General features: G+C 50.0%; 2 protein-coding genes across 2 annotated transcripts; both read left to right on the top strand.

The window, feature by feature from the left end:
* Nucleotides 1-3,799: 3,799 nt before the first annotated feature.
* Nucleotides 3,800-7,897, top strand: LOC129500138 (IgGFc-binding protein-like). Its single transcript, XM_055310262.1, has 4 exons — nucleotides 3,800-3,832; nucleotides 3,886-4,188; nucleotides 7,124-7,413; nucleotides 7,549-7,897. The coding sequence occupies exons 1-4, from the start codon at nucleotides 3,800-3,802 to the stop codon at nucleotides 7,595-7,597; spliced, it is 675 nt and encodes a 224-aa protein (XP_055166237.1). The 3' UTR covers nucleotides 7,598-7,897.
* A 109-nt stretch (nucleotides 7,898-8,006) lies between these two features.
* SDHAF1 (succinate dehydrogenase complex assembly factor 1) lies at nucleotides 8,007-9,117 on the top strand. Its single transcript, XM_055311726.1, has one exon. The coding sequence runs from the start codon at nucleotides 8,104-8,106 to the stop codon at nucleotides 8,458-8,460; it is 357 nt and encodes a 118-aa protein (XP_055167701.1). The 5' UTR covers nucleotides 8,007-8,103; the 3' UTR covers nucleotides 8,461-9,117.
* Nucleotides 9,118-13,070: the final 3,953 nt, after the last annotated feature.

The raw sequence follows: 13,070 nt of genomic DNA, 5'->3' as shown, positions 1-13,070 counted from the left end.
CGGAGCTGCCCTAGAATTTTAAATAAGGAGGAAGAACCCACTGAGAAAGTAACATTTGAGTCAAGATCTGAAGGAGGCCATGTGGATATGCCATGTGGATATCAGGGAAGGAGTAAACCAGGCAGAGGGAACACAAAGTGTAAAGGTCAGGGAAATGGGATGGTGCCTGGTGTGTTGGAGGAACAGGTGGTCAGTGTAGCTTTGTGCTAGGTGAGCGAGTAAGAGAGGGGTTGAGGAGGAGATGGTGGCCTCAGAAAGGTGATGGGGCCTAATCGATCACCAGGGCCTTATAGGGTGGGCTGTGGTGAAAACTTAGGCAAAGCAGACGCAGGGAAATCAGGAGGAGTGCAGTGAGATTCAGCAGCTAATAGTAGAGAGAGCCTTAAAAAGCAGTGTGGTGAGGCTTCATGAGGAAGATACAGCCAGAGAAAGGGCCCTGGGATTTAGGTGGTGCTTATTATGGTGCTGACACTGTTCTGAGCACTACGTGTATGATCTCATTTAATCTTTATAGCAACTATAGCAACTGTATTAGTCAGCTAATGCTGCATAGCAAACAAACTAAAAAAAAAAAAAAAAACAAAACAAAAAAAACAAAAACTTACCCCGACCAGCTTTCTCAGTCACATGTCTGTGAGTTGACTGGCATTTGGGTGACCTTGGCGCAGGTCATAAGCACTTATCTTATGCTGAGTATTGTTCTAAGCACTTTTTGTTCATTCATTTAATTCTCCCAACGACCCTATGAAGTAGGTACTTTTATCCTCTCATTTTACAAACGGAGAAACTGAAGTTTGGAGAGGCAAAGTTCCTCCACCCAACTCCCACAGCTCATTTGTGGAACAGCTGGGAGGGATATCCAGGTTACTGGGAGACATGGGAGCAGGCTCAGCCTTCATAGCCCTGATCCTGATCCCTTTCCTCCTCCACAGGTGGATGGTGAACACTGCCGGCTGCCCTGGGTACTGCCAGAGGGCAAGGCCTGGGCCACATTGGAGGGCCGCCATGTGGTGGTACACACAGCCTGTGGACTACATCTTATGTATGACTGGGGCAGCCAGGTGCACCTAACTGTGCCTTCCACCTTCCACGGCCAGCTGGTGGGGATCTGTGGGGCCTTTGGTGGCAAAGATGGCCCCCTTGACCCCCCTATAGACAAAAGATCTTGGTTCAAGGGCCTCATCACTAACCCCTGCCCACTGCCCCAGCCCAATCTTGACTTTACCATCAGCTGCCCCACGCAACCTCCGCAGATCTACAATGCTCCCAAACTGTGTAGACTTCTACAGGCACCAGATGGTCCCTTTGGCCGCTGCCTGGACCATATCAGCCCTAAGCCTTTCCTCAGGATATGTCTGCAAAATATATGTCATACCCATGGCCAGCACCTGGGTCTCTGTGATGCCCTCACAGCCTATACTGCAGCCTGTCAGGAAGCTGGCATCCCTGTGAAGCTCTGGAGGGGCCCCAAGCTTTGCCGTGAGTGCTCTGGCTGGGTCTGGAATGCATTTGGGGCAGGTTGCAGGCCCCTTATGGGGATCAGAGAAGTCCTGACATAGATGGAATTTGTTAAGTATAGTATGTGGGGAAGGGCAGCCAAGGGAAAGAGAACTGTAACTGCAAATGAGTGAAGGTTGGAAAATACCAAAGGGAAGCTAGCCTGACTGGGGCAAGAGGCAACAGGATTGGAGAGGGAAACTCAAATCCTAAGCACTGGCCTTTGCCATTCACCTGCAGCCCTGATTTGTCCACCCCGAAGCCACTACAGCATCTGTGCACGGACCTGCGACGGGGGCTGTGTCCAGCCTACCAGCCCCGCTCACTGTTCTACCCAGTGCTATGAGGGTTGTGAGTGTGACCCTGGACTCATTTTTGATGGCAGAGACTGTGTGTCTCAGGACCGCTGTGGCTGCTTTTACAGTGGACGCTACATCCCTGTAAGAGAGGTCCCCAGGCATGGGTGGATGGGTGCAGAGTTTCCCATAGCTTGTCATAAAATGTTCCCTGGACCACACTGTATCAGTCAGCATTTGCAGTTGTAAATGATGCCAAATATCTTAAATACAACAAAGATATATCTACTTTTAATTGCTTAAATTTGAGGCCTTCAGGCATGGCTGGATTCAGGGACTTAAATGATGTCACTAAGACCCAAGTTTCTTCCTGTCTTTCATCCCTGCCTTTTTCCTTTTTCTCTATTAAGTAGGCTGTGGGTCCAAATGCTGTAACAGAGGCTCAAAATTACAGTGGCTTAAACTCGATAGAAACTTATTTCTCTCTCACGAACAGTCCAAGAATAACCAGGTTGGCTCCTCCAAGTCAGGGACACAGGCTCCTTCTATCATGTGGTTCTGCCTCCCCTGTGGTATTGAGATTACCTGCTTCCCACCACATCTACATTCAAGCAAAATGGCCAGGAAAAAAGGGGACAGGAAGGTCAGGCATCCTCTCTTTAAGGGGATAACCCACAAGTAGCATACACTTCTGTTCACATCCCATTGGTCAGAATTTCACAGAAGGACATCATCTGGTTGAAGCCAGAGGGTAGGTATACCATCCAGCAAACCCCACAGACTAAAAGGGGCTAGTTTCCAAAAGAAAGCAGAGGCTTGAGGATCCCTGGGTAGCTCAGCGGTTTGATGCCTGCCTTTGGCCCAGGACACGATCCTGGAGTCCCGGGATCGAGTCCCACGTCGGGCTCCCAGCATGGAGCCTGCTTCTTTCTCCCTCTGCCTGTGTCTCTGCCTCTCTCTCTCTCTCTCTCTCTCTCTCTCTGTCTATCATGAAGAAATAAATAAATAAATCTTAAAAAAAAAAAAAGCAGAGGCATTTACCAGAAGACCATGGTTGGACCCTCAGTAGGCAAAGCATTCCCTTCAAGGTTTGGAGCTCTTGGAGTCCAGAAGGAAAGGAAGGACCTCCAGGATGACTGACACAGTTGTCTTATAGATTAGGGGCCACTGGATAGGAAAAAACATGAATGTTTAAACCCCAGACCAATCCTGGAAATTAAGAGATGCCCACACCGGGAGGAACAGGGCAGAAGATCTGATACATCTGCCATTGCATGTCTGCTCCACACCAGCACTGACACTAGCCACTCATCAGAATTTGCAGAGAGCTCCGTAAGGCTTTTCACACACCAATGAAAGGCAGGGAGGTTGTCCTAGAATAAAAGAGACTAAAAAATCACAGTAGTCAAATGAAGTACACAAAGCTCGATTAGATCCTAATTCCAAAAGTACATTTAATAGATATTTGGAGAGACAATTGGAGAAACTCATCCAACTTTTTTGTTTGTGCCTATCTCATAGAGGAAAAAAGACCTCAATGGATTTTTTTATTTGTATTTTTCTTATTAGGAGGTTGAGCATCTTTTCAAATGCCTAAGAAACATTTGTATCCCTTTTTTTAAAAAATTAACTTTCTGAATAGCCTCTGCCCATGTTTTTTTTTAAGATTTTATTTATTCATGAAAGACATACAGAGAGAGGCAGAGACATAGGCAGAAGGAGAAGCAGACCCCTTACAGGGAGCCCTATGTGGGACTCAATCCCAGGACCTTGGGATCATGCTCTGAGGTGAAGGCAGACATTCAACCACTGAGCCAACTCAGGCGTCCCTGTCCATGTTTTTATATAGATTTATCGGGTTTTTTTCTTTTTGATTTCTGGGAACTCTTTATATATTAGGGAACTTGGTCTTTCATGATGTGTTTTACACATGTTTTGTGGATTGTTGATATTCATAATGGTTTTTTGAATCTGATTTTGAGTCTGTCTGTCTCTGCAGGTCGGGGATGCACTGGTCCTGCCTGGCTGCCAGGAACGCTGTATGTGCTTGCGTGGTCAAGGCCTCCAGTGCCAGCCCTTTTCCTGCCCACAGGGCACAGGCTGCATTCTGGATGGCGGTGTGCGGTGCTGTGAGGCTGGGGAGGGTGCTACATGCCGCCTAGAGCTGGGGGGCCTCTTTACCACCTTTGATGGCTTCAGTGGGCTCACACCCATGCCTGTTATGTCCTCTGCCTATGAGCTAGCCACTTTGGTGGGTTCCAGGCCTGAGGATCCCGACTGGTTCCATGTCATTGTTGACTTCCTGCCCTGTCCTGGCTGTACTGCTCTCAAACCACGAGTGATCGTCGGCTTCAGGGATGGCTGTGCAGCTGTGGGAACCAATCAGGAAATATGGGTAAGGGACTTCCTCAATTCTATCAAGACTCTTTTGTAACCCGGCTGATCTCTGGGGCCTTTTTTTTTTTTAAATCTTTTTTTTTTAATTTATGATAGTCATACAGAGAGAGAGAGAGGCAGAGACACAGGCAGAGGGAGAAGCAGGCTCCATGCACCGGGAGCCTGACGTGGGATTGGATCCCGGGTCTCCAGGATCGCGCCCTGGGCCAAAGGCAGGCGCCAAACCGCTGCGCCACCCAGGGATCCCTCTCTGGGGCCTTTTGATCCTTCATTGGCCTTCCATAACCTTTTATCATAGAACTCTCCCATCACCCTGATCTCACATTGACCTCCATTAGCTATATGTGTCATGACTCTCTAGACCCCACATAAACCTCACCCTGGACTTCCCAGGACCCACTGACTCCACCCTGACTCAAGTCCTGCTGAACTCCTGGGAACTACTGACTGAGTGATCAGAGCTCTAATAGGGGAAGCCCAGACAGAGGTATCAGGGCTGGAATGGGGGAAGCACAGGTAAACAGTGGAAGTCCAGAGGAGGTACCCTCAGTTTAGGCGACCAGTGAAGACTTTTGGAGAAGGTGACAAATGAGTGGAAACCTGATGTTAGGCTGGGGAAGAGAGCAGGGAGGAGTGTTGCAGAACAAGGCCAGAGAAAAGGAGGGACCATATTTGGGGAATGGTGGTAAAAAATCAACTACTAAGTTTATTATATTTTTTTAAGATTTGAAAAAGTGAGTGAGAGAGAGCAAGAGCTGTAGGGAGGGGCGGGGGGGGCAGACTCCCCACTGAGTAGGAAGCCCTATGCTGGGCTCAGTCCCAGGAGCCTGGGATCATGACCTGTGCTGAAAGCACTTAACCAACTGAGCCACCCAGGACCCCCAGTTTCAAATAGCCCACTAAATGTCCCTGGGCTTAGGGCCAAGGAGGTTGTTAGTAACTTAAGATCACATCAGGGGGGCAGCTCCTGGATTGCATGTTTGAGGAATAACAGGAATACACACCTCTCTTGATGAGTTATACATACAAACTCCCCTTGCCAAACAGATGAGACTAGAGATAAGCCAGGAAGAGGCAGAGGGCAAAGCTACCTTAGAACTGATTTACCATTATGATGTTGTTATGGGAGAAACTGAGGGATGTTTAGGTGTGATGGGAAGAAGCCAGATAAGGAGAGGTTGGAAATCCAGCAGAGAGAGATGCCCAAGTGGAGAACCCCTGGCTCTCCAAAGGAACAAGGAAGCAGGAGAGCAGCAGAATTGGAACCTGGGCAAATGGATAGTGCTGATAAGAGGAAATCTAACCTGAAATCCCATGCTGAGAAACAGAATACAGCTGTGCGGTGGAGGCTAAATGTAAGAGTGGGAGGACGGGGGATCCCTGGGTGGCGCAGTGGTTTGGCGCCTGCCTTTGGCCCAGGGCGTGATCCTGGAGACCCGGGATCGAATCCCACGTCGGGCTCCCGGTGCATGGAGCCTGCTTCTCCCTCTGCCTGTGTCTCTGCCTCTCTCTCTCTCTCTGTATGACTATCATAAATAAATAATAAAAAAAATTAAAAAAAAGAGTGGGAGGACGATCCAGAAAGAGAACTGGGATATCTGCCACAAGCTGGCAAGTAAGCTAAGCCAGAGCCTTTAGTTAAAGGGTCAAGAGACTCTGTGTCTCCTAAACTTCTAAGGTAACTATGGGCAAGTGACTCAGCCTATCTATACCTCCCTTTGCTCAACCACAAAAAGTGCCAAGAATAGTACCACGTAGGGTAGCTGTGAGGATTCCTGCAAAGTGTGTGGCATCTACTAAGGCCTCAGTAAATAGAAGCTATGACTGGTCTTTAGGGCATCTGGCCAGCTCAGTCAGAAGAGCTTGAAACTCTTGAACTTGGGGTCATGAGTTTGATCCCCATGTTGAGTGTAGAGATTACTTAAAAGTAAATAAACTTAAAATTTTAAAGCTGCGATTGTTCCTGCAGCCACTTTTATGTTATTAATGAAGAGACAGTACATATAGTAGAATGGTTAAGACCACAGGTCATGAAATCAGACCTCTTTGGTTCAAAACTGGCTCTGCCACTTACCAGCTATGGGAACCTAGGCAAACTGTGGTACTTCTCCGGGTCTCAGTTTCCTAATCAGTAAAAGGCAAGGGGCATATAGGCATATAGTACCGATATACCTTGTCAGAGTGTTGGTGAGAATTTAATATAGTTTAAATAATTTAATATCGGCCAGCCTCGGTGGCGCAGCGGTTTAGCGCCCCCTGCAGCCCGGGGTGTGATCCTGGAGACCCGGGATGGAGTTCCACGTGGGGCTTCCTGCATGGAGCCTGCTTCTCCCTCTGCCTCTCTCTCTCTCTGAATAAATAATTTAAAAAAAATCTTTAAAAATATTTTTAAAATAAATAATTTAATATCTTCAATTACATAAAATAATAAAAATTAGGTGACAATATATTAAAATATCTATTGCATCACATACTGCAATATACTGGTCACACATTATCTTATAAATAACCAAATATTATTTGTTTACTTGGAATAGTGCCTGGCACACAGTATATGTAAACAGTTGTTAGACTGTGAAGACACAGGTGAGAGAGATGCGACAGGTTCCAGAGGCTTTTTGTTCTCTAAAGCTCCCTTTTAGGAGAGAGTTTATTATGGAAAATCTCAAGCATCGAAAGAGAAGAGAGTGGTGTTATGAAACCCTGTTACAGTTACAAATATTTTGCCATGCTTGCTTTCGTCTTTTCCTCCCACTCTTTTTTGCTTTGTTCGCGCTGGAGGGTTTTAAAGCAAATCCCAGACCTTATTCCTCTAGCGAAGACCTGGATATGCGTTTGTGATAGAGACGCGCAGCAGGATTCACCGCGGCTTCGGAGCCGCAGCCTGGGACTCAGGCCCTAATCCCCGCCCCTGATCCGCCTCCCCTCTGCAGGTGAACGGGCGACCCGCGCGGCTCCCAGCCCAAGTGTGCGCGGGCGTGGTCGCACGCTGGGCTGAGGGCTCCCGGGTTGTCATCGAGCGGCCCCCCACGCTGCGGGTGCTGGTGGGGCCCGAGGGCGCCGTGGCCTTACGGGCCTCTCCCGCGCTGCGAGGACGCCTCCGGGCAGCCTGCGGGGACTACAACGGAGTTGCAGCCGACGACCTGATGCTCCCAGGACGACTCCGGGGTGCCAGCCTAATCGACGTGTTCCAGGCGTGCCGGGCTCCGGGCTTCAACAACTGGTGAGGACCCCCCGTTCTCCTGCCCGGGTACCTGGCTCACATCGGCAGAGGGCGCGATCCACGTAACTCCCTGCGCCCCACGCTGCCTTGGGGCACTTGAGGGCTCACACCCTCGCTCTGGTGGTCTTCCCACAGCGCGGAGAAGCTGGTTACTCCAGCCGTGACCCAACACTTCACCGGCTGACGCCGTCCCTCTGAACGTCCCCATGGCTAGGACCTCCCGACGCACACCTGCCCCGGCGATGGGAACCCACGGACCTTCCCGAGATTGTCTGAATAAACAACTTAACGACCAAACCTGCTTGTGCCTGTATCTTCCCAGTGGCCCCGCGCCCCGGGGACGCAAAGTCCCAACCTCTAGTTCCCCGTCTCCCAGGGTCCGGGGGTGAGGTCGGGATCCGGGTCCCTTCCGACCCAAAATCTGACCCCAGCGCCTCGCCCCGCTCCGCCTGGGTGCAGTCGGCTCAAGGGGACGGACTCCCCGCGGGGCAGGCCTGGGAACCTGCAGCCCCGCCCCTGAGCCGCCGCGTTGTGACGTAACAGCCAATGGGACAACGAAGGAGGAGGCGGAAGTCTGGGGTGCGCGGGCCGGAAGTGCCTGTTGCCGGGCTCTGCCGTTAGGCCCCGGGGCGACGCTGGGCCGCTGCTCGCGGGGCGTCGCCTGCGGGCGCCCGCGGCCCAGCCGCTACCATGAGCCGGCCCAGCCGCCTGCAGAGGCAAGTTTTGAGCTTGTACCGCGAGCTGCTGCGCGCTGGGCGCGGGAAGCCGGGCGCCGAGGCGCGAGTGCGGGCCGAGTTCCGGCAGCACGCCTCGTTGCCACGCTCCGACGTGCTGCGGATCGAGTACCTGTACCGCCGCGGGCGGCGCCAGCTGCAGCTGCTACGCTCCGGCCACGCCAAGGCCATGGGTGCCTTCGTGCGCCCGCAGGGGCCAACCGAGGAGTCCAGCGGCGCGGGGGCCTCGGGAGCCCAGCCTGACGATGGTAGTGGTCTGAGAAACCCCCTCGACAGCATGGGGTCACCAGAGACCCCTCCCGATGGGCGGTGACAGGCCGAGGAGCTCACCCGGTAGCACAGGGGAAGCGGGGGCCCTCTTGACTGCGTGGGGCGACCAGGGAACCCACTTGCTGGAAGGGGAGATGTCTTGAGAAGACCAGCTCGATGGATTGGGTGAATTGGAGAGCCCTCCTCGGGACGTGAGGTCCTAGAGACCCCGATGATGGATGCTGAGAGGTGCCTGACCTTGCCCGATCCACGATAACGGGTCGAACTCTCCCCGTGAGGGTCTGGGGCGGCTTGGTTGCCGGCTGGCCGAACTGTGTCAAGCTGAGAGCTACTTAACCCTAAAGCATGGGGAACCAGGACGCCCGCCGTCGGACAGAAGACGCCCTTCTCCTGACCCCGGGCCCCCCCCTCTCTTGTGTTTAACTCTGAAAAGAGCAGACTTGTTGCCGAGAACTTTGAGAAGATACCCTGATGGATGGTGAGAAGCCCCGAATCCCCCTTTGGAAAACTTTCTTCCCATTAATTGAGGCAGTCTAGGACCTGGGAGGAAGGGGCTGGGGTATCTTAGCTCCTCTGATCAACTAATGACCCCTCAAGACCTGTACTTGATAGTTCTAAGGGGGAACGCTGACTCCTGCACCCTTCTTCCAGGACTGTTGGACAAAAAGAATAAAATTGGGGATGTGATTACTTCCCTGTTGATGGTCTTAAAGATTTCACATGTTTGGGGATTGTTGGAAAGGGCCTCACACACTAGGAAGTGGCCCTCTGGGAGGGATAGGTGTGGAGAGCTGTCTCTTCCTCGCTGGAGCCCTCTAGACTAGCAAATTGGTTGAAGCAGCCTAGTTCCTGTCCCTGGGCAGATCCTTGGGACCTGCCTGGTTTGGGACCACCCTGGTTTGACCCCAAAGAAACCCAGGTTGACCCCCTAATAGAAGGTAGTGAGGGGGGAGAGAAAATGGTGGAGCTGAGGAGACCTGACTAGTAACCCCTGAGGCAGTACTGAGGACCTCAAACCTGGCTGAAGAGTCCAGCCTCAGATACACGCTAGGATCTTTGTTAGCAAGGCCCAGGGTGGGAGAGGAGAGATGGCCCCATAGACCCCAGGCATACCTCCTCCCCTATCCCTGTATTGATCTTCCCTAGACATTCTCTGGGATACTGCATTTTGCAGCACTGAACTGTATTTGCCACCATGTCGGTTACGTAAGTGGAAAGCAGATGAATTCTTAGCAAACACCATTGGGAAGAGGAGGGGAGCCCAGACCTCTGACCAAAGATAGGATAGACGGAAGAGAAACATGACTACTCTAATCCCCATGGGGGGAGCAGGTGCACCAAGAGTTATGAAATGGAGTTGAAATTTGAAGAATTATAAGGAGTTTCCCAGATGGTAGGGTTAGGCTTCTAAGCAGGAGGACCAGTGTGGTCAAAGGCCTGGAGGAAAGAAAGGCAGGGTTCCACCAGGCACCTGGAGTGCCCCAGAGCATAGGCTGTGTGGCTTGCACACGTGGTTTCCACTTCAGCTGTCTCGGCTTGCTCATCTCTCTTCAGCCTCAGTTTTTTTTTTTTTTTCATCACGGTGTTCCTGTTAATCTGGGCCTGACTTCACCTCTCTCTGTCCCCCCTTTTTTTTTTTTAAGATTTTATTTATTAATCATAAGAGACACAGAGAGAGAGGCAGAGACACAGGCAGAGAGGCTCCATGCAGGGAGCCCGACGTGGGACTAGATCCCAGGTCTCCAGGATCACGCCCTGAGCCAAAGGCAGGCGCTCAACCACTGAGCCATCCAGGCATCCCTGACTTCACCTCAGTAAAAGCCAAAGTCATGAAGTGGCTGATAGGTTCCTACCATCCAGCCCTGTATCACTCACCTCTCCCTCTTGCTCACTCCTGGCTCTGAGGATTTGAGTCCTAAGAAGCTCCAGGATGGGAGCTCCTGGCAGAGCCATAGGGTAGTGAGCAAGTTCCCACTGGAGCTGGGTGACCTGGGTCAGGAGGGGAGACATTCTACCCAGGTACACAGATGGGCAGAGTTTGTATGGTAGAGAGAATGAGAGGGGAGTGCCTGATTCGAGGGAGGAGATTGTAGGTCATTGGTGATTAAGAGCATGGACTCTGGACCTAGAATGCCTAAGTTTGGATCCCAACTCCAACATTTACTGACCATATGATCATGGGCCTGTGATTTAACCTCTCTGTTCCTCAGTGCCCTTATCTGTGAAATGGGCATCATACTAGGGCCTCCCTCATGTAGCTGTTACAGTGGATTAAATATGTGGCGTGGCAGCAAATGATGTCTGAACTCCGTGACCCTCTTGCCTAGTTGGGTCCACTTGGAGCTGAAGAAGTGGGATCCCAGGAGACTGCAAGCTTCCTGCCCTGAGTCTATCTCTGCGCCTTTGCCTGAAGGCTTTCTGGGGGTTATGGGTTAACATCCTCGGGGGCAGTCTTTCAGCCTGTGAAAGGACAGCAGTCACTGCATGAGTGCAGCAGCCTGCCTGTTTGTTGAGACAATTGCAATGTCTTTTCACAAGGTGCCTCAGCAGTCCCACTATGGGATTGTGCCCAGTTGCCCACAGCAGTTACCAGTCCATAAGCACCTTAAAAAAAAAAAAAGAGTCAATTTATTTATTCATGAGAGACACAGAGACACAGGCAGAGGGAGAAGCAGGCTCCTGGCAGAGAGCCTAATACAGGACTCGATCCCAAGACCGCAGGATTACGACCTGAGCCAAAGGCAGACACTCAACCACTGAGCCACCTGGGTGTCTCCCAGAATCATCTTTTTTGGCATGCCCCCTAGCCTGTCTCACTCCCCCCTACTCCCTAACTCCTGTGTCTTGGGATCATGTCCCACATAAACCTACCTGAAGTCCTTGGCTCAGAGTATGCCAATATTTATACATGGTTGATACTCTCTGTGTAATGTTTTTACTCTGCTAAGGCACAAGGTCAGTGCTTCTCAAGCCCCTGGCCCCATCAAACAGGAATCTTCTGATCTAAGAAAGTGGCTATAAAGGACTGACGGATAATTTGGAGTCTGTATTGTGGATTAATAACAGAACTGAATGTGGATGCCTGGGTGATTCAGTGGTTGAGCGTCTCTGCCTTAGGCTCAGGGTGTGATCCCGAGGTCCTGGGATGGAGTCCCACATCAGGCTCCCTGCAGGGAGCCTCCCTCTCCCTCTTGTCTCATGAATAAATAAATAAAATCCTAAAAAAAAAAAATTCGATGGAGTTGATTTTCCAGATTCTGATAACTGTACTCTAGTGTAAGAGAATGCTTTTGTTCTTAAGAATTATATACAAAGTGGGACGCCTGATTGAGCATCTGTCTTTGTGTTTTGTTTGTTTGTTTTTGGGGTTTTTTTGAGCATCTGTCTTTGGCCCAGGGCAGGATCCCTGTGCCAGGATCGAGTCCCACATCAGGTTCCTGCGAGTAATCTGCTTCTTCTCTGCCTGTGTCTCTGCCTCTCTCTGTGTATCTCTCATGAATAAATAAATAAAATCTAAAAAAAAAAAAAATACACAAAGTATTTAGGAGTAAGGAGTCTCATGTCTACAACTTAGTCTCAAATGGGTCTAGAATATATGTACATATATAAATATATTAGCAAGAGTGAGAGTGGTGAAGCACCTCCGGTAAAATGTTACCATTTGGTGAATCTGGGTAAAAGGGTCTATGGAAGTTTGCTGAATAAGTCTTAAAAGTTTTCAGCAATTTGCAACAAAGTTACAAAAAAATTAAAAGTCAGTGGTCATTCATATTTGGGCACTAGAGATCTTTATACACAGGGCACATTTTTACAAGAGATTTAAAATCTGTAACGCCTGTTTTCTGAGACTATGCATCTTTTTATAAACATTTTATTTATCTATTTGAGAGAGTACAAGTGGGGGGAAGTCTGGGAAACTCACAGTACCTGATGAGGAGCCACTAGCCACACCAGCAGGTTACCAACACTTTTTTTTTTTTTTAAGATTTTAAGTAATCTCTACCCAACATGGGGCTCAAACTTACAGCCCCAAGATCAAGAGTCACATGCTCTACCAACTGAGGCAGCCAGGCACTCCACATTACCACCACTCTTGCTCAGCTCCCTCCCTCAGCATTGGATGGCCCTGGATATGAATGATAGGGAGGAATGACTAGGATTTTCTTTAGAGCGTAAAAGTACTGTGATTTGATTCTAAAACAGTTCTAGGGCAGCCTGGGTGGCTCAGCGGTTTAGCACAGCCTTCAGCCCTGGGCGTGATCCTGGAGACCCAGGATGGAGTCCCACGTCTGGCTCCCCGCATGGAGCCTGCTTCTCCCTCTGCCTGTGTCTCTGACTCTCTCTCTCTCTGTTTCTCATGAATAAATAAATAAAATCTTAAAAAAATAAAAAACAATCCTGATCTGGAGATTCCACAAATTGCTCATGAGTAAAAGGATATGATGCCAAAGGATTGGCTTCAAAGTAATCTAGGGAGAGGGGAGTGGGTGCCTAGGAGGATTAAACAGGATTGGCTCTGAGTTGATAATGACTAGAACTGGTGATGATTCCATAGAGACTTGTAATACTGTCCCTTCTCCTTTTGTACAAGTTCAAAAAGTATCATTATTAAAGTTGGGAAAACAAAACAAAATGTAGTGGTCTGGGGCACCT

Source organism: Nyctereutes procyonoides, unplaced genomic scaffold, assembly GCF_905146905.1.
Source record: "Nyctereutes procyonoides isolate TBG_1078 unplaced genomic scaffold, NYPRO_anot_genome, whole genome shotgun sequence".
Classification (NCBI taxonomy): Eukaryota; Metazoa; Chordata; class Mammalia; order Carnivora; family Canidae; genus Nyctereutes; species Nyctereutes procyonoides.
This window is presented reverse-complemented; position numbering and strand designations above follow the sequence as displayed.

Coding starts and splice junctions, on each gene's coding strand:
- LOC129500138 (XM_055310262.1), top strand. CDS start 3,800: ATGCACTGGTCCTGCCTGGCTGCCAGGAACGCT. Junction 3,833..3,885: donor GCCTGGCTGCCAGGAACGCT/GTATGTGCTTGC, acceptor TCCTGCCCACAG/GGCACAGGCTGCATTCTGGA. Junction 4,189..7,123: donor GAACCAATCAGGAAATATGG/GTAAGGGACTTC, acceptor TCCCCTCTGCAG/GTGAACGGGCGACCCGCGCG.
- SDHAF1 (XM_055311726.1), top strand. CDS start 8,104: ATGAGCCGGCCCAGCCGCCTGCAGAGGCAAGTTTTGAGCTTGTACCGC.